General features: G+C 34.0%; 1 protein-coding gene across 1 annotated transcript; it reads right to left on the reverse strand.

Moving 5' to 3' along the window:
- Positions 1–1,599: 1,599 nt before the first annotated feature.
- LOC145590744 (uclacyanin-3-like) lies at positions 1,600–6,405 on the reverse strand. Its single transcript, XM_081647175.1, has 2 exons — positions 6,206–6,405; positions 1,600–2,164 (listed from the first exon to the last, which is right to left on the reverse strand). The coding sequence occupies exons 1-2, from the start codon at positions 6,357–6,359 to the stop codon at positions 1,863–1,865; spliced, it is 456 nt and encodes a 151-aa protein (XP_081503301.1). The 5' UTR covers positions 6,360–6,405; the 3' UTR covers positions 1,600–1,862.
- Between the last annotated feature and the right edge of the window lie 14,799 nt (positions 6,406–21,204).

Genomic DNA, 21,204 nt, shown 5'->3' on the forward strand with positions numbered 1-21,204 from the left:
TCGAGTAGAGGCCAATACGGGCGAACGTGAATCCATGACTCACTTCGTACCATTATCCCCGATCCTACTTTCGTGGTTCTGAACCATATGGAGTTATTAATCTCATAGATTATGAATGGGGTGTAACCTTCATGGGTCAATGGTTGTTGCCTATCATTGTCCCTTTATTAGTGGTTGTCTTAAATGATCCGTGAACGATTTACAAGTTCTTTAAATCTTTTTGGCAGATCTCTAATTTGCTTTGTCCCTAATCGTATATGTCAATTCCCACTTCCTATGAGTGCCAAGCATATTCACACTTACTAAACGTAAGCGCACTTCAAATGACGCCTACAATACCCAACACCCATCTCATAACCACGATTTCACCATGCATTTTTGCTTTAAATATGAGATTTCTAGGAGGAGTGGCGACTTTGACAAAGGAAGCAAGGAGCTAGCGGTTTTGATTAGGGGAGGCGGCGACTAGATCTGAGTGGTGGTGGTGGAGTGGTGGTTGTGAGAGAAGAGAGAGAAAATTGTGTTGCTGGTTGTTGAGAGGGGGGCGAGAGAAAAGTTGGTGATGTTGGTGGTGGATGTGGACTATGAGGGAGAAGAGATAATATTGGTTTGGGATTTTATTACGAATAAATTTATTTAGGTTAATAAGTTAATAGGTGGTTTATTGAAGTTATGTAAGGGTATGTTGGTAAATTCACACAAAAAAATTTACTATATTAGATTTTTTTTTTTTGTGTTGCACATAATATGTAGTTTCCATTTTGGGAGATTGTAGCAGATTTTATGAAACAGAGGTAGGTTTTAGGAATTAATAAAAAAAATGATATTATGATTCTATATGTTTGTATCTATTTAACAACATATTTAAAGTTTATTTTAAAACGTAACCACCCTTTATCCCAAAATAACTAACACAATCAAACTTGGCACACATGTCAGTGTGTAAAAGTTTGACCATAAATACTACATAGTAACAGGTGTACGTGGTGGGTTCTATTCCAAGAATCCGTTAAGTGATGGTGAAATCTAATTTTTGATTTATTTTTTTATATATAATTTTTGTTGTCATAAAAAAAAAAAAAAAAAAAAAAAAAAAAAAAAAAGTAGGTGGTAAAAGCCTTTTTTTTGTTTTTTGTTTTCCTTTTTATTATGTTAGTAAAAAAAACTGTAGTCAAATTGAATACTAGCTACCTCCATTTTTGATGAGTGTTATTCTACTGTAGCTATGCAAACCAAGGAAAAAAATTGGGAACTTAGTAATTTTGTATTAAAGAGGAAAGATATAGAGAGTAAGAGATATATTAAATAAAATTTGGTCCCATGTAAGGGGTCGGGGTCTTGGATAATAAAGTGGGTCGGGGCCATAGATGATAAAAAATGAATATAAAGTTGTCATAAAAGGAATAAAGTAAAAATGATTGAAAGTTAAAAAAAAAAAAAACATATGATAATGGAAAGTGAGTGAAAAGTACGAAAACGAATTGAAAGTAGTTTATGAATATGAAGAAAAGTCCAATTTGTCAATTATTCTAAAACTGACAAAAATTCAGAATCAACAATGTTATGTATTTGTAAATAAAAGTAATTGTTTTGTAAATTTTGTCATGTTAGTTGATAATTATTCTAATTTTGTACGGATTATATTAATATAAATTAATAAATAGGTAGTTAAAAAAAAGTGAGTTTATGAATCTAAGACAATCCCAAATAAATAAATATTGTTTTTCAAAGTAATGACATGTATAACGCCTTTAGGACTAAGGGCTATATATAAACATTTAATTGATTTCACTTGTTAATATTAATTTTAAAATGCGTGACAAAATTTTAAACCAATGATACATCATCTGCACTGCCTCTCTCTAGGAAAGGAAAGCAACCAAAGCAAGTGGCAAACCAATAATCAAGGGAGCCACACTCGAAAGCCCTACGGCTCCATTGCCACCAGTCGGAGTAGACATTCCGGGAGCTTTAGCAGTTACTTGTAGCTTCATGCCTTTAGCACAATGTCCAGGGGTGCCACAAATGAAGTACGATGGACCTTCCTTTAAAGTAATGGTGGTATTTCCACCGGTGTGTGCTTCAAGAGCATTGCTAGAAACACAATTTTCGTAGTCACTTTTGCTTACTTCTTCCACAGTGTGTGTGAAATCGTAGATAAAAGCTGGAATATAAAATTACAGTCAAGTTTGGTTACGCAATTGTTAATTTAATGTAAATATAAATATGTACTCAATTACTTATGCATAAATGTCTAATATAAAATGGCAAAGCGCTAAGTTTTAAATGATGAAGTTCACGTAAAGGTTCTTAGTTCATCAAAATTCTCATTCAATCCTTTTTGTTATTTTGCAGTACTTACTCCAAAGTCCGTACAAAAGTTATACTCCCTTCATTTTTTTATTTACTTCACTTGGTGATAGGTGATGCACTGAATTTTAGGAGAGTAATATAATATTATAATGGTTGAATAATTTATTATAGTAAAAATAAGATGTGGACCATAAAAGAGAAATTACTGAGAAAGAGTAGATATTTTTATTATATAATTAGGGACTATGGAGGAGAGAGAAATGATAAAATAATTTAAGTGGGGTTTAAAGTAGGAGAAAAATGATAAAATATACTTCATCCGTTTTTTTAGTTGACATCATTAGACTTTTACACTATTTATACAATACGCTTTGACTAGTTTTTGTGGTTTATAGATTCAATAAAACATATTCATGTAGAACTTGTTTGAATCGTTTCAATGTATATTTTCTTAATATCCAGTTTTTATAATTTTATAATGTTGATGATTAGAGATATTAATCATTAAAAACATGTGTTGGCAACCGTGACAATATAAAGGTGTCAACTAAAAAAAACAGAGGAAGTAGTATAAAGTTACCATATAAGAGCATCCACATAGCTACATGTACATACATGTAGCTTTGGGTTAGCACATCATAAATCTTCAAGCTACATAATTTAAGCTACAACCTCTACAATGGTAACTACATTCTTTTGTAATAAATAAACCATAAAATAAATAAATAAATAAATAAACAAACAAATAAATATATAAATTATATTAAACAAATAAATATAATAGCATTGGGTAGAGTGAAACTATATAGCTTTATAAAGCTATATAGTTTTACTTAGGTACAAGAGGTTGTAACTCCATAATTGTTAGCATGTAGCTAGCAATTATTTAGAAATTGTTAGCAGGATCTTATGGACAACCATTGTGGATGCTCTATGGAAATAATGCATTTAAACAAAAACATCCATGGAAGTTATGCATTTTAAAAAAATGGAGGGTCTTACTAGTTAATTAGTATTTATTTGGTCCAAAATTAGGGGTCAAAATCTTCCTTATAAAATTGTAATTAAAAGGTATAATATGCTGAGTAATTAGACATGTTAAAAACTAATCCGATCTGAAAAAACTCAATTTATATTTCTACTCGTATAAAATAATAATTTAACATGACTCAGCTTTTACAAAATTCAACCTAACATGACCTGATCGATCGTTGCTAACTAAACTCGACCCAAGTACTTGAATCTACATCTCTAGGAGTGAGACAACTTTTTGAGTTGGGCTATGCCCACATAATTCAACAACGAATTGAATGAAAAACTATACCAAGTATTAAACACACTTTGTACAACTTCCTTATTTTTAAGAGAAATTCTCAATGATAGCCATGTAAAATTACATATTTTAAAAGTAATACAATTTTTTTTACAAATTCTACCAAATAGCATTACTTTTGATAGGTTTCTCTAATAACATGACAATATTTTTGTAATAATTAAACAACTAATTAGCTTGATTAAAAAAGAGTTAACATAATAAATAACAACAAAAAAAAAAAAAAAAAAAACAACCACGCCACCACCTTAGCTTGCTCCCCACCTCAGCTAGCCCTCGTCAACGAATACTACCCATGAAACTGTGCACCGACGACACCCCACCTCGAACCCTGAGCCATCCCCTTTCCTCCGAACCACCTTCCCCCTCCCTTAACCCCTCCCCCCCCCCCCCCCCTTGAAAAATTCTTCCTCCCCATCGCGGTTGGTGCCAACCAAAACCCTCTCCCCGATGCCGGTGAACACAATTCGCACTACCCATATAGTCTCCACCCCTTAAGCCACCACTCAAAATCCTTAAACTCCCAAATAAAGGAGCAAATTATTTTTAGCAGCGTATGGGAGGGGGTTTTGGTGTCGGCCAGTGGGAAGAAAGAGTTATTCTAGGATAGGGGATGGGGTTTTAAGGAGGGGGAGGATGGTTCAGATCAGGGGATGGGGAGGGTGGTTCAGGAGTCTAGGTCAGGGTCTAGCTCAGGGTCGAGGTCAAGGTATGGTGTCGGGGGTACTACGCACCGACAGGGGATGACAGAGGTGGGTAAAAGGGTGGCGGGCAGGGTGGCTGGGGTCTTGGATGGGGTGTTTGGTTTTTTTATTGTTAATTATTAGGTTACTTCTTGTTTAATTAAGTTAATTAGTTGTTAATTACAAAAATATTGTTATACTAGGGAAACTTATCAAAAGTATTATAATACTATTTGGGAGAATTTGTAAAAAATTATATTGCCATTAAGAATGTGCAATTTTACATGGCTACCAATGAGAATTTTGCTAATTTTAAAGTATAATACAACATAGAAAAATTATATGTTTATTATCAAATCTCATATAAAGTCTATTTTTACTTTTTAGTAAAGATATACATAAAATTTATGATTTAAATTTCACTTTAACATTTTTTGAAATGGAGAGATTACAAGGGAGCTTAGACCTTCAAGAGGAATAATAAGACAGTAGGATCGTATGCCCACCTACTTATTATTTATTTTATATCTAGAGAGATTATCAATCATGATTGAGGAAAAGGTTAGAACTAGAGTTTGGAAACCTTTCAAGATCACTCCTTAGCTCTATCTCCATGTCTCCTCTATTTTATGCAGATGATGTGTTTTTATCTAGCAAAGCTTCTAATTTAGTCCATTCTTGAGGTGTTAGACGAAAGTGGTAATAATGTAATATGTCTAGTTTGAAGATCAATTTTGTTAAGTCATCTATGATTTATCCTTCAAATATGTTAAATGCATTAGAACTGAAATTACTTCTAATTTTAACCTTAAACCTTCTTCTTCTTTTTATAACTAGGAGTTTAAATTTCTTCTAGTATACTTTAAAAAGCTCACTATTTTGGCCTTTCAGAAATCTTGGTGTACAATAAGAGTATAGAAATCTAAACTTCTCAGAAGAGGTACCTTTATAATTCTGTTCTTAATTCTTACCTTTTTTACCTTTAAAATATTAATAATCCTTTTTTATTTAATTTTTATATTTCCAAGATTTCTTTTATTTTATTTTTTGTTTTTTTCTTGAGATTGTAAGAGAGTTTCATATAACTATTGTATGATGGGAAATTTAATTATGTTTAAGTTGGTAAAATACAAGTTAATCTATTAGATAAACGAATTTTGTTAATCTGATGGCATTTTTTGTAAATATATTGAAAAAGCAGGGTCATTTATTCAGTACTTTTGGTGAATTGTCCAATTACTGTTTGCAACTTGCTTTTACTGATTGGTGAGGAAATTACACATGTACCCCTCAACTAGTACATGAAAAGACGCATATACCCCTCCACTGGTACTTGAAAAGACAATTATACCCCCCACATTTTGTTTATCTAGGGAATTAAGTGGATATAGCTCATTTAAGTTTTTTAATGATCATTTAATTTATGTTTATCTCATGAGTAGCACGCTTGCGTAAGAAATAAATTTGAAAATAGGAAATTTTGTCAAGAATTACCAATTAAAGCACGTGTTTTGAAAACAACTGCCTATGTAAAATTTCTTTTAAAAGAACTACCACAAAATTGTAAAAAGTTTAAGTAGCGCTACCACTCTAATAATTTCATCTAGAATATTCGACATGTAGGTTCCACTTTTACCTTTACCTCATAAAATCACCATCTAAATTGACTAAATTACCCTTCATAAAAGTAAAAAGTGAGACCCAAACGCCGAAAATTTTAGCCAAAATTGTTATAGTGATAATGCTACTTAAACTTTTTACAACTTTGTGGTATTTTTTTTTAAAAAAAAATATTTTCAAAACACATGCTTTAATTGGTAGTTGTTGACAAAATTTCCTTGAAATTACAATTCAACCAAAGAAAGAGAAAACTTACTAAGCTTATCACCAGCATTTAGCGATCTGGTGGTCCATACTGTGTAGTTAGTGGCTAAGTTCCAATAAACGGGGTAATTCAAGGGAGGATAATCCATGGCAAAGACCGACGGTGTGGCCATCAGGATCACAAGAAACACTGCTGCAAACGCCATCACTATGTAGATGCTGTATAAGCTATGTATCTAGAGGAGCAGCAAGACAATTGTTTACTATATGTTCATCTTAAACGGGGCAGCATGTAACATTATATAGAGAAAATACTCAAACTAGTCTTTAAAATGACCACGAAAACTAGGATTTGAACGAAATTTGTTATTAGTTGGCTATAATGATGTTTATCCAACTAATAATGTTAAATAATTACAACGTCATTGTATTAACGAATTGAATCACAACTAAGATATAATTGTAAAGACATTCAATTTTGGGTTGATACTTACTTAGCTGTTAATCTGTTATTCTTATGCACGTTTGAGTAATGATTCAACTCTACTAACTATATACAAGTAATCAAGTATATAGTATCATAGTATGTACCAAACACTATGCATATAATTATACTTTACTTGCCTCTGAAAATTCAAATCCTTTTGACTTGAGCACAGGTGACCTCCATGTTGTTACATGGTGTGCACGTCTTAATGCATTGTCCTATGAATAATTTGTTATATATTTCTTGTAGCGAAAAAAAGTGTTGAAGCTTGAAGGTTTTGATGATGATGAACTTAAACTAAGCAAACTTCAAAACTAATAAGAGTTTTCTAAGTGTTATGATCTAGACAGGTGAAGTTGACTTTGAAAGTAGAAAAATAGCTTCGTTTATAAAGACATCCTAGAGAGCTCAAGGAAAGTTAAGAAAGAGAGAAGAAGATAGAATTCCCTCACATGAACTAATGAAGTTCCTTAGGAACCTGAAGACAGCTAGTCAAGAAATTGACTTGGTCTGCGTTGAAGACAGCAAGTTTTGGAAAAACTTGGTCTGCGAAGTTCTAGCTTAAAAATAGAAGGTTATTGACAGCAGGAACTTAGTCCTAGTCTGCTTGAAGCCCAAGCATCCTACATGATCAGAGCATTTTCGCGGCAATTCAGTTTAAATATTGTTTTATCTTTAGAAATTATTGTAAATATGTTAAGTAGGTAATGCATGAGATTTAATTAATAGAAATATGACAAAAGCTTGGCAAGCTTCTTAGATTTGGAAAATTAAGAAGATAAGTTTGTAAGAAAGGATTTTCTTCATAAAGGATTTATTTTCTTAAAAACTGATTATCCTAAAAGATTTTATTCTTTAAGATAATCTATCTTTACTAAATTTCCTAAAAGATTTTCTTCTAAAAAGATTTACTTAAAACCGTGTTTTTGGATTTATGAAAATTTACATGTTTATCTTTTAAAACCCTACTTTCTATACAAGCTAGTCTTGTATGTATAGTAGAGATCTGAAAATTCATTCTTTTTGAGTTTATGCGTGAAGAAAATCTAAGAGTGCTCAATTGTGTAAGTTTGCCAAGTCTTTAGCTTTGTCATTATTGTTTCGGATTTCATGCATTGCTTTCCTTTCATATAATAAGTTTATGCTTTGTAATTGGTTGGGATCTTGGGTGTGTGATTGTATTTAATCTTTCCATATAATAGTGAGATTTGTACTTAGTAAGTACGAGTGAGTCTAAGTCAGGGACATAGACTGGGTAGGATAGAGTCCTACTGTGTAGCAAGTTCATTCTGAAACTTGTGAGTAGTGGTCTGATTATAATAGGATTGTAACTTGAGAAGTTTGCCCTATTATAGTGAATTAGTTTGATTTGGAAATCCCTTAAAAGGGTCGAGGTTTTTATTTTCGGTTGGGCCCTGGAAGGTTTCCTCGTAAAATATTGTGTGCATTGCAAGTTCCTTTAATGTTTGTTTTATATTCTGCGAAAAATAGCCAATAGGAACTCACATACAATTCACCCCCGGCCCCCTCTTGTAGTGTTCATCTGAACTAACAAAAAGATTGATTCTTTTCTTTTTAGAAATGATAATTTACTGATAAAAAATTGAAATTTTGTTTTTGGACAAATTAATAAGGACAAATTCTTATAGGTGTGAACAGTTATTATAGAGTTACTTTATATTTTTAAACCATCATAGGTTTACTTTTTAGTGTAATAGGGGTTATTAGTTTATCAGTATTAAAGGGGTTATTAGTTGATCAGTATTAAAGGGGTTAGTTACTTCGTCTTTGTTATAGGGTTATTTGGTCATTATAATAGGGGTTACTCGACCATTATTACAGGGGTCGTTACTTGATCAGTGTTATAGGGGTTACTTTGTTTTTTTATAAGTGGTCACACGATATGGCCATCCACACACAAGACGGGCTGCACTAATAATAATTTTATATATGGTTGGTCACACCATGTGATCGGGCATCATGGGATTATTTCGTTAGTATTATACGAGTTACTTGATCATTATTACAAGGTCAATGTCATTAAGGTTACTTAGTCAGTGCTATATAGAGACTAATTTGTTCTTTTTTATGCGGTCAAATGATACAGCTAGTCACACACAAGACATCCTAGCAGTAAATAAAATAAAATAAAATAAAATTATAAATAAATAAAATAAAATTTTAAATAAAAGGTCCGCAGTAGAAGCTTTGATTTGCTTCATTACTAAATTAAAGATCGCAAGTTCCAATATGTCCACCATTCTTTTCTCAATCAATCCTAATTAAACAATACGCAAGTTAGTGATTGAATATTAAGAAGTACTTTCTCATGTTTCTTAATATTTGTAACACACCCTTTGTTACGATATTTAAAAAAAGTGGATCTCATGTGATTTAAAACACCTAAAATAGTAGAGAGAGATTATTAAGAGTATAATTTAGTGGGGCATGAGAGTATAACAAGGGTGATAGTACAACTTTTGACATAAAATGTTTTCCAATTATAGTGTGTTGCAACTATTATGACATTTTCATTTTAGGAAAGTGTTGCAACTATAAAAAAACGGAGGAAGTAAAAGATAATGATGGTGTGATTGTAATGGAAATTATGTAGTGATAGAGGTTAAGAAATTACAGGAAAACAATTATTGTCACTCTTTTTTGTTGGTAAGAAGAAAGATCCTAATAAATCGAAATCTCTCACAGGTTCATCGGTCCAGGTTAGTGGATAATAAGGACTTCTAGAAGAGAGGATAGGAGTAAGGGTAATTATTCCTCCAATCCATCTTTCTCATTTCCTCGTATCACACCTACCTTATTTCATTTGTAAACGTAGTATCCCTTACAACAGCTTTAATCACTTATCTTGTTCCTAGTTTGACTTCTTATTACCTCATTTTATTTTTTTAAAATTCTCAATCCAAGCATGGCCTAAGTTGTATAATTTTGTTTAACTTGAGAACCCCATATTATTATTTGTATTTTGTATATATAGTATATTATGTTATTTGGTTTTCTTTATGTGTTTAGTGATTACGAACCCAAACTTTTATGTTTTCTTTTATTTTAATACTGGTTTGTGTTTCATTTAAAAAATTAACAATGTAACAAGAATTACACCTTATGCTTTAGTACTCTCTTCGTCCCACATTAAGAAATGGAAAAAGAAAGTGGATGAATTATATCAAAAAAAGAATAGTTAAATACAATTATAGATAAAATTTAAGAGACAAAGTGGAAAAAAGTATTTGACAAGTGAAAAAAACAAGGGTAGTTTAGGAAATTCAATGAATAAAATTAAAAAATAAAATGAAAATATAATTGTCTTTACATAATATCCAAAAATAGGTACAAAATTTTAGATAAGGACGGATCTAGAAGATTATTATAGGGCGAGCCAAATTAGTTTTTTTTTAGAGTAATCAATATGAAAAGGGGTCATATTAGTTTTTTTTAAAAGTGATTAATTGTTTAAAAAAAATACTTAGGAAATTGAATCCACTGACCCAAATTACCAATCCGAATCCGATTATTAACTGACCTATCTGAACTTGAAAAAATGGTAACCCGAACCCGACCGGAAACCAACCCTAGACCTGAGTTGACCTAAGTATTTGAGACCCAAACCCGAACATGAACCGACCTAGAGTTGACCTGACCCGAATGTAACTCGTAAATTATTGACCTGAACCGAACCCGACCTGAACCGAAATCGACCCACACCCGTTTTAAACCGTCAAAACTAAAATATAACCCAACTCGTTCCTAATTTTGACCCGAATTTAACCTGACCTGTTACTAACCCAACTCGAAATTCAACATGACATGTTACAAACCCGACCTGAAATCAACCCTACTTGTTATTGACCCGACCTGAATTTTACCCGACCTATTACTAACCCGATCCAAAATTCAACTGGATATGTTACTATCCCGACCCAAAATCAACACGACTTGTTATTGACCCGACCTAAATTCAACCCAAATTTTTCCTAACCCGATTTCAAATCACCTTAAATTTAATTTAGACCACCTTATATTATTGATCAAAACATTTTGTCTAGCTAGGGAGACCAAGTCGGTCCAGGCCAGCAAAAGAAAGAAACATCATCCCCAAATTTAAGAGTTAAATATAGTATATATATGTTGTATGGCCAAAGGAGATAATTATCTTCCTAAATTATAGGCTATATTTCCCTAGCTAGTATTTTGCCATATATATTGTTATATTGTCATTACATGAACGGTTAACAAACCGACCCAAAAATGTACCCGAACCCAAGACGACTCGACCCGAAATCAACTCGATACCCAAATTAATAACCCAATATTTGAGACCTGATCCGACTTGGAAATGACCCGACCTAATCATAACCCGCAAATTATTGACTAGAACTAAACCCGACTTGAACCTGAACATGATCCGACTTGAAAATGACCCGACCTGATTATAACTGCAAATTATTGACTTGAATCAAACCCGTCTCAAATCCAAGGATGACCCGAAATGATTCTAACCCGCAAATTATTGACTTGAACCGAACCCGACTCAAACCCGAGAACCGTTTTAACCAGTGAAAACCCAAATTAAACCCGACCTATCATTCACCCGACCCGAATGTAACTCGACCTGTTATTAACCCGACCTAAACCCAACCCAAACCCGATATGATGTATGACCCAACCCGACCCGCATAGGTTACAACATTAACCCGATCCGAGTTGACCCGACCCACTCTTACCCGACCCAAACCCGACCCGTGTACCCGAATTGACAGCTTTACCCACAACCTCAACAACATATGGAGTACTAAGCATAAATAATCAACTAAGCTATCTTATATTTTTATTACTCCTTCCCTTTTTTTATTTTATTTGCATCACTTTAGAATACACAAAGTTGTAGGAGAGTAATATAATATTGTAAGTGAGTAAATAAATTATTATAGTAATTAAAAGTAAAATGAAGAAAATGAAAGAGAAAGTATGTGAGAGAGGATAGATATTATTTTTTTTACTTATTATTTAAGTGGGGATCATGAAAGAAAAAGAAATGATAAAATAATTTAAGTAGGGTTTAAATTAAGAGAAAGGAATTATAAAATATAATATAAAGTTAACTCATATAGAAATGATGCATTTAAAAAAACACCCATAAAAGAAAAGTGATGCAAATCTTATATATAATTGTAGAGTCATTTCACCACAACCCTAGCTCCAAATCACCAATACTCAAATCTCATGTATTTGAGTTTTTTTTTTTTTTTTAATATATAATTTCATGTTTTTTACAAACCAATAAGCTAAACATCGCCCTCGAATATCTAACTAATGCCCGCAAAATAAACTAAAATTACAAATTTACCCTTTTTAATAACAAAAAATTACCCCCTCTTCATACTACCCACCACTACCACCTCTTCATACTAACCACCACTACCACCACCACTACCACCACCACCACCACCACCACCTCCTACTCCTCCTCCTCTTTATTTGAACCACCAACTCCTTACCTCCGGTTTCACGATCGACACATCTGCAATAATGACGAGTAAGGACAAAGGGAAGTCGGTCACCGGCAGAGAAAATGTTTGTTTTTTTAATTTTTTGAATTCCCGGCAAACTCCTAGATTTTTCGCACGTCCTATACTCAAAATCCTAGTTCGTGCGAACAACCGTGTGGTTGTATGAAAAATCTGGGCGTTTGAGGTGAAACGCCTAGTTTTTTAGAATACCCTATGCTGAAACGCTTAGTTTTTTTTTTTTTGAATAGCCTAGGATGTTTCGAAAAAACTAGGCGTTTCAGCCTAGGGTATTAAAAAATTCTAAGTGTTTAATTTCTTGGGTTTTGAATTTTTTTTTTTTAAAATATCGCGACGTACCGATTCTGTACAGTTCGACGAGCCTTTGACGAGCGTCTAAGGTTGTGTTTTGGTATTTCGTCGTTGTCCATAAGATCTAACGATTTTGATTTTGCAAAATTTTAAAAAATTGTTTGATTTTGAAATTCACTGTGGTTGGGGTGGTTGTTCGATGAGCGTTTGTGGTCGTTGACCACTAGAGAGAACGGTAAAAAGATTTGTATACAGTAAAAGTGTGAAATTGAGGTAAAATTAATTATTTTTATAATCGTTATTATAAGGATAAATACGTAATTTAATTTTATTTTGCGGGCATTAGTTAGATAATCGAGGGCGATATTTAACAACCCGCACTATATTATTTATTATTTATTTTTTAACTTAAAAAAATCAATAAGATAATAACTACCCATCCCACCATTTTTTTTTTTTTTGTATTTTTTCAAGCAATTGCAATAATGAATAAACAAAAAATTACTTTTTTAAAAAATTACTAACATTTCACTTTGTCTTATTTTCTTTCGCGTATAATACATGTCGTACATTAGCACGGATAAACAATTCCTTTATCAACAATTCACCATAGCACTCTAAATCCCCAACCCTTCATTCAATTATATGCATATTATTTTGGGGACTATCCTACAAGCAATTTCCACTTCCCTAATCATCAAAATTTTAAAAAAAAAATTGTACAACACGCTATTTACGCGACTGGCCTGACCGATTAGTTACTTGCAAAAGATCAAAAATAGACCTATGACACTAACTGCGTAACCCTTATAACACAGAACGAGTAACCTTTATAGATTTAACACACCTACACTTCCCTAACAATTAAAACAAAAAAAAATGTACATCACGCTATTTACGCCACTGGCCTCACCAAATAACTACTTGCAAAAGATAAAAATAGACCATATGATTCTGACAGAGCATCCCCATCAATGAGCATTTTTTTGCTTATGAGCAAAAATGGTAATAAAAAATGGGAATAGTTTTAGAGCTATTTCCGTGTTTATTTTCCCTTTTATTCTCTTGTTTTCTTTTTAAGAAAGTTTCTAGTTTATTTCTTTGTTTTAGTATGTTTTAATTTAATTTATTTATTTATTTAATTGGTTTCTAGTTTATTTTTGTATTTTATTTGCTTTCGATTTATTTTATTACGTTCCTTTTCTTTTTTACTTTCAAAGTTTTTATTAGTTTTAAGTTTATTTTGTTATTTATTTGATTTTATTTAATTGTATAGTTTTATATAATTTTTTTTGGTTTAGTGTTATTTCTTTTATATTCTATTTTATTTTATTTATTTCCATTTTATTTATTTTATTCTTTGTCCAAACACTCTCCTCAATCTTCCTCGGGTTTGTTTGTGTGTAGGTTCGAGTTCGAGGTCCAAGGCGAATTCCCAAGACATGCTCACACACCAATCTATTGTTGCCCCTTAACCTTCACCCCACAATCACCTATCCTTCGCCACACCAAATTCACAACCTATTTCCCCTGCTTCCAGCTTCGCACTCACTCCACAACAACAACCAGCAGCAATGTTGTCTGGAAAACACCACCACACAGCCATCGTCAGCCACCAACACCGCCGGCAAACCCAGCTCAAATTACCACCATCACCTACCAATTCCACTCTAGCTCCCACGCAACCAACACCCCGCAACATCCCTCACAACAACCATCCCGCAAAAGCTACACCAGAATAGCAGCTGCACCAGCCACCGCTGCTGCCTTCAATCGCCACCAATAACCCTGCACCACCGTCAACCAAAACTCACACCAATTAACCTCCTCCGTCCACCCTTCGCGCATTAACGCCACCAAAACCAGAGCAACCCCTCACCAACATGAGCTGCAACCTAGACAACCGCAATCAACCACTTTTAGCCACCCAAAACAGCAGCCCTTCACCACATCTGACCTGCAATTCCAACCACCAATCACCACCGCAACAATCAACCAATTCCCCTTTTCCAATTCGAACAGCAGAACCGCGCACCGCACCACCGCTGCAGCCACTCAATTTCAGCCACCCGATAACCGCATCCACCGCAATTACTCAACCCTCCAATTCGCGCAAGAAATAGAGCAAAATTAGAGGAAATTACGAATCCTCATGGTTCGGGCAAACCGTTGAGGAGTTCGATCGAAATGCAAAAAAATGTCAAAAGAGTTAGAAACTTTCGAAGATCTAACGATTTTGATTTTGCAAAATTTTAAAAAATTGTTTGATTTTGAAATTCACTTTAGTTGGGGTGGTTGTTCGATGAGAGTTTGTGGCCGTTGACCACTAGAGAGAACGGTAAAAAGATTTGTATACAGTAAAAGTGTGAAATTGAGGTAAAATTAATTATTTTTATAATCGTTATTATAAGGATAAATACGTAATTTAATTTTATTTTGGGGGCATTAGTTAGATAATCGAGGGCGATATTTAACAACCCGCACTATATTATTTATTATTTATTTTTTAACTTAAAAAAAATCAATAAGATAATAACTACCCATCCCACCTTTTTTTTTTTTTTTTTTTGTATTTTTTCAAGCAATTGCAATAATGAATAAAAAAAATCACTTTTTAAAAAATTACTAACATTTCACTTTGTCTTATTTTCTTTTGCGCATAATACATGTCGTGCATTAGCACAGATAAACAATTCCTTTATCAACAATTCACCATAGCACTCTAAATCCCCAACCCTTCATTCAATTATATGCATATTATTTTGGGGACTATCCTACAAGCAATTTCCACTTCCCTAATCATCAAAGTTAAAAAAAAAAAAAAAAAAATTTGTACAACACGCTATTTACGCGACTGGCCTCACCGATTAGTTACTTGCAAAAGATCAAAAATAGACCTATGACACTAACTGCGTAACCCTTATAACACAGAACGAGTAACCTTTATAGATTTAACACACCTACACTTCCCTAACAATTAAAACAAAAAAAAATGTACATCACGCTATTTACACGACTGGCCTCACCAAATAACTACTTGCAAAAGATAAAAATAGACCATATGATTCTGACAGAGCATCCCCATCAATGAGCATTTTTTTGCTCATGAGCAAAAATGGTGAGCAAAAATGGGAGTAGTTATTGAGCTATTTCCGTGTTTATTTTCCCTTATTTTCCCTTTTATTCTCTTGCTTTCTTTTAAAGAAAGTTTCTAGTTTATTTCTTAGTTTTAGTATGTTTTAATTTAATTTAATTATTTAATTGGTTTCTATTTTATTTTCGTATTTTATTTGCTTTTGATTTATTTTATTTCGTTCCTTTTCTTTGTTACTTTCAAAGTTTTTATTAGTTTTAAGCTTATTTTGTTATTTATTTGATTTTATTTACTTGTATAGTTTTATATAATTTTTATTGGTTTAGTGTTATTTCTTTTATATTCTATTTTATTTTATTTATTTTATTCTTTGTCCCAACCCTCTCCTCAATCTTCCTCGGGTTTGTTTGTGTGTAGGTTCGAGTTCGAGGTCTAAGGCGAATTCACAAGACATGCTCACACACCAATCTATTGTTGCCCCTTAACCTTCACCCCACAATCACCTATCCTTCACCACACCAAATTCACAACCTATTTCCCCTGCTTCCAGCTTCGCACTCACTCCACAACAACAACCAGCAGCAATGCTGCCTGGCAAACACCACCACACAACCATCGTCAGCCACCAACACCGCCGGCAAACCCAGCTCAAATTACCACCATCACCCACCAATTCCACTCCAGCTCCCACACAACCAACACCCCGCAACATCCCTCACACCAACCATCCCGCAAACGCTACACCAGAATAGCAGCTGCACCAGCCACCGCTGCTGCCTTCAATCGCCACCAATAACCCTGCACCACCGTCAACCAAAACTCACACCACTTAATCTCCTCTGTCCACCCTTTGCGCAGCAACGCCACCAAAACCAGAGCAACCCCTCACCAACACGAGCTGCAACCTAGACCATCGCAATCAACCACTTTTAGCCACCCAAAACAGCAGCCCTTCACCACATCTGACCTGCAATTCCAACCACCAATCACCACCGCAACAATCAACCAATTCCCCTTTTCCAATTCGAACAGCAGAACCGCGCACCGCACCACCGCTGCAGCCACTCAATTTCAGCCACCCGATATCCGTATCCACCGCAATTACTCAACCCTCCAATTCGCGCAAGAAATAGAGCAAAATTAGAGGAAATTACGAATCCTCATGGTTCGGGTAAACCGTTGAGGAGTTCGATCGAAATGCAAAAAAATGTCAAAAGAGTCAAAAACTTTCGATGATCTAACGATTTTGATTTTGCAAAATTTTAAAAAATTGTTTGATTTTGAAATTCACTGTGGTTGGGGTGGTTGTTCGATGAGCGTTTGTGGCCGTTGACCACTAGAGAGAACGGTAAAAAGATTTGTATACAGTAAAAGTGTGAAATTGAGGTAAAATTAATTATTTTTATAATCGTTATTATAAGGATAAATACGTAATTTAATTTTATTTTGCGGGCATTAGTTAGATAATCGAGGGCGATATTTAACAACCCGCACTATATTATTTATTATTTATTTTTTAACTTAAAAAAATCAATAAGATAATAACTACCCATCCCACCTTTTTTTTTTTTTTTTGTATTTTTTCAAGCAATTGCAATAATGAATAAAGAAAATCACTTTTTAAAAAAATTACTAACATTTCACTTTGTCTTATTTTCTTTTGCGTATAATACATGTCGTGCATTAGCACAGATAAACAATTCCTTTATCAACAATTCACCATAGCACTCTAAATCCCCAACCTTTCATTCAATTATATGCATATTATTTTGGGGACTATCCTACACGCAATTTTCACTTCCCTAATCATCAAAATTAAAAAAAAATAAATAAATAAAAATTGTACAACACGCTATTTACGCGACTGGCCTCACCGATTAGTTACTTGAAAAAGATAAAAAATAGACCTATGACACTAACTGTGTAACCCTTATAACACAGAACGAGTAACCTTTATAGATTTAACACACCTACACTTCCCTAACAATTAAAACAAAAAAAAAAATGTACATCACGCTATTTACTCGACTGGCCTCACCAAATAACTACTTGCAAAAGATAAAACTAGACCATATGATTCTTACAGAGCATCCCCATCAATGAGCATTTTTTTGCTCATGAGCAAAAATGGTGAGCAAAAATGGGAGTAGTTATAGAGCTATTTCCGTGTTTATTTTCCCTTTTATTCTCTTGTTTTCTTTTAAAGAAAGTTTCTAGTTTATTTCTTAGTTTTAGTATGTTTTAATTTAATTTATTTATTTAATTGGTTTCTAGTTTATTTTCGTATTTTATTTGCTTTTGGTTTATTTTATTTCCTTCCTTTTCTTTGTTACTTTCAAAGTTTTTATTAGTTTTAAGTTTATTTTGTTATTTATTTGATTTTATTTACTTGTATAGTTTTATATAATTTTTATTGGTTTAGTGTTATTTCTTTTATTTTCTATTTTATTTTATTTATTTCCATTTTATTTATTTTATTCTTTGTCCTAACCCTCTCCTCAATCTTCCTCGGGTTTGTTTGTGTGTAGGTTCGAGTTCGAGGTCCAAGGCGAATTCCCAAGACATGCTCACACACCAATCTATTGTTGCCCCTTAACCTTCACCCCACAATCACCTATCCTTCACCACACCAAATTCACAACCTATTTCCCCTGCTTCCAGCTTCTCACTCACTCCACAACAACAACCAGCAGCAATGTTGCCTGGCAAACACCACCACACAGCCATCGTCAGCCACCAACACCGCCGGAAAACCCAGCTCAAATTACCACCATCACCAACCAATTCCACTCCAGCTCCCACGCAACCAACACCCCGCAACATCCCTCACACCAACCATCCCGCAACAGCTACACCAGAACAGCAGCTGCACCAGCCACCGCTGTTGCCTTCAATCGCCACCAATAACCCTGCACCACCGTCAACCAAAACTCACACCAATTAACCTCCTCCGTCCACCCTTCGCGCATTAACGCCACCAAAACCAGAGCAACCCCTCACCAACATGAGCTGCAACCTAGACCACCGCAATCAACCACTTTTAGCCACCCAAAACAGCAGCCATTCACCACATCTGACCTGCAATTCCAACCACCAATCACCACCGCAACAATCAACCAATTCCCCTGTTCCAATTCGAACAACAGAACCGCGCACCGCACCACCGCTGCAGCCACTCAATTTCAGCCACCCGATCTCCGCATCCACCGCAATTACTCAACCCTCCAATTCGCGCAAGAAATAGAGCAAAATTAGAGGAAATTACGAATCCTCATGGTTCGGGCAAACCGTTGAGGAGTTCGATCGAAATGCAAAAAAATGTCAAAAGAGTCAGAAACTTTCGAAGTTCTCTAAATTGAAGAGGTGTGGTCGAACACACCCATGGTTTTACCGAACCAACCCCGTAGTTCGGTCGAACCAACCATCGGTTCAACCGAACCACTCCACGAGCTCTGTGCGTGATTCTTAATGAAGATCGAACGATTTTTATTTGATGCTTGATGATAAATGAGGAGGATGAGCGGTGACGATTTGATGATGATGGTTGATGAACGGTGGTGATGAAGTTCATAGTAGCCAAGAAATCGAAGAAGAAAAAAAAAAAGTCTGATATGTTTTGAGGATTTGGGGGGGTTTATTTTTCCTTTTTCTTTCATTTTATTTCTTTACTTTTCCCTTTTTCTTATTTCTTTCTTTTATTTTTTATAATTAGTTTCTTTCTTTATTTTTCCTTTTTATTTTATTTTCTTTTCTATTATTTGCTTAGTTTTATTAGCTTTGTATATATACCCACTTTTGGGGTAATTAGTATAACATGAAAGAGGAAACAATTACCAATTATTCTAAATTCTCTAATTATTTTAGGAGAGCTTCTCTGCCTAGGTTTAGGTTAGGATTAGAGTAGTTTAGAGAGAGAAAGTAAGGGTTTCACCATTGTTGAGCTTGAATATTGAAGAGGAAGATTGATCATCTTGCTTGTAGATTTTCTCATTCAATAAATGAGAATCTCTAACTCTCTCTCCTCTATTTTTATTGCTTTCTTTTGATTATTATTTTAGTTTTTGGTATTTCTTATTAATCATGTTTATTCTTGATTATTTGTTAATTAATCTTGTTATTAGCATGATTAGTGAGTAATTTCCCCATTAAGGGGATGGTTGTGGTGTAGTTGGACCTTGAGCATGTTCTAGGTTTTAGAATTGATTTATTTGTGATTAAAGTCTTTATATGCTTGATATTCTTTAATCTTCTTGCAAGTGCACATTGTTGGTTGATTAAAGGTGAATCTTTGCTAACAAGGAACGGAAGTTGACTTAGCTAGGGTTCATTATTATCGATTGTTATTTAATAGTACCTCCTAATATATGGTTCTAATGTGGAAACCTAGAGTCTGTGTTAGGAGAAGCCAATTGACCCCGGAAGGCGGCTAAGTTGGATCCTTTACTTCGATATTCGAGCATGTTTAGTTCATAATTAATTCAATTTCTATGCCTTTGTTTATGTTCAAGTGAATGCTATACCTAAACCATTTCTTTTAGTGTTTTATTTCTTGTTTTAGCATCTTTAGACTTTAGTTTATTTATCTCCTAGTTCGGACTAGCTTAATTGTTGATAACATTTGGTGGTGTTTATTCGTTCCCTGTGGTTCGACCCCTATGCTTTCCTTATACTCGTATTAGGTTTGTTTAGGTTGTATAAATTGTATTTGATCTAGGGATAGACAATTGACGACGCGTTTATTCCCTTGTCAAATTGGCGCCGTTGCCGGGGAACGGCTTCCATTACCGTCGTGTTATCTTATTGATACTAGTCCATTGTATATATTTTTTTTTGATTTGTTTTTGTTCTTTTTGTTTTGTTTTTGTTGTTGAAAATTAGCACGTTTTTCTTTTCCTCAATATGATGGTGAGTCTTTTTTTGTCTACTTCCATAGACTTGTAGGGTTTTGAACTATAATGGTTGTAATCCTTGTGAAGCTTGTGAGATTTGTAATTATGGCATGAATGAACAAACGAGATATGAAGTTAAAAGTCGGTTTAATGGCGAATTTCAAGCATTATCGGTTCATAGTGCTTGGAGTTTTTTTGTATGGTTTGCTAAGGATGTACGCAATAGGTCATGTAATGTTGCTAATTTTGATTCTCAATGTGATAATAGTTTTATTAGTGGTATGCATCCCCATGATTTGTCTTGTGATCCTATTTGTGAACCTAGTACAAGTGATTTCAACTCTTTATATCCTATTATTGATGATGAATCTCATTTGCTTGATTATGCCCCCTCTCCCCAATATGATGATGCTCATGTTTATAATGTGAATGATCCTCCCTCCTCGTCTTCTTGTTCTTACATGGCTTCAAATGATTTCCCTTATGCTTATAATGAATCCTTTTATGCGGGTAATTCTATGGAAAATTTGAAGGAAGAGAAGATAATGAAGATAATGGAGATGATGGAGAAGTATAACGAGATGAGGGAAGTTGAGAATATGGAGACGGAAGCTAGAATGAAGATGCTTGAGAGCCAAATTCTCCAACTAGCCAACTCTCAAGAAAATTCCCTTCCTTCTTCTTCTCTTCCCCATATGAGTGAGGATCCCATTAGAGAGCATTCGAGTGATGGTGAAGGAGTTG

This window comes from Chenopodium album, chromosome 1 (genome assembly GCF_948465745.1).
Source record: "Chenopodium album chromosome 1, dcCheAlbu1.1, whole genome shotgun sequence".
Classification (NCBI taxonomy): Eukaryota; Viridiplantae; Streptophyta; class Magnoliopsida; order Caryophyllales; family Amaranthaceae; genus Chenopodium; species Chenopodium album.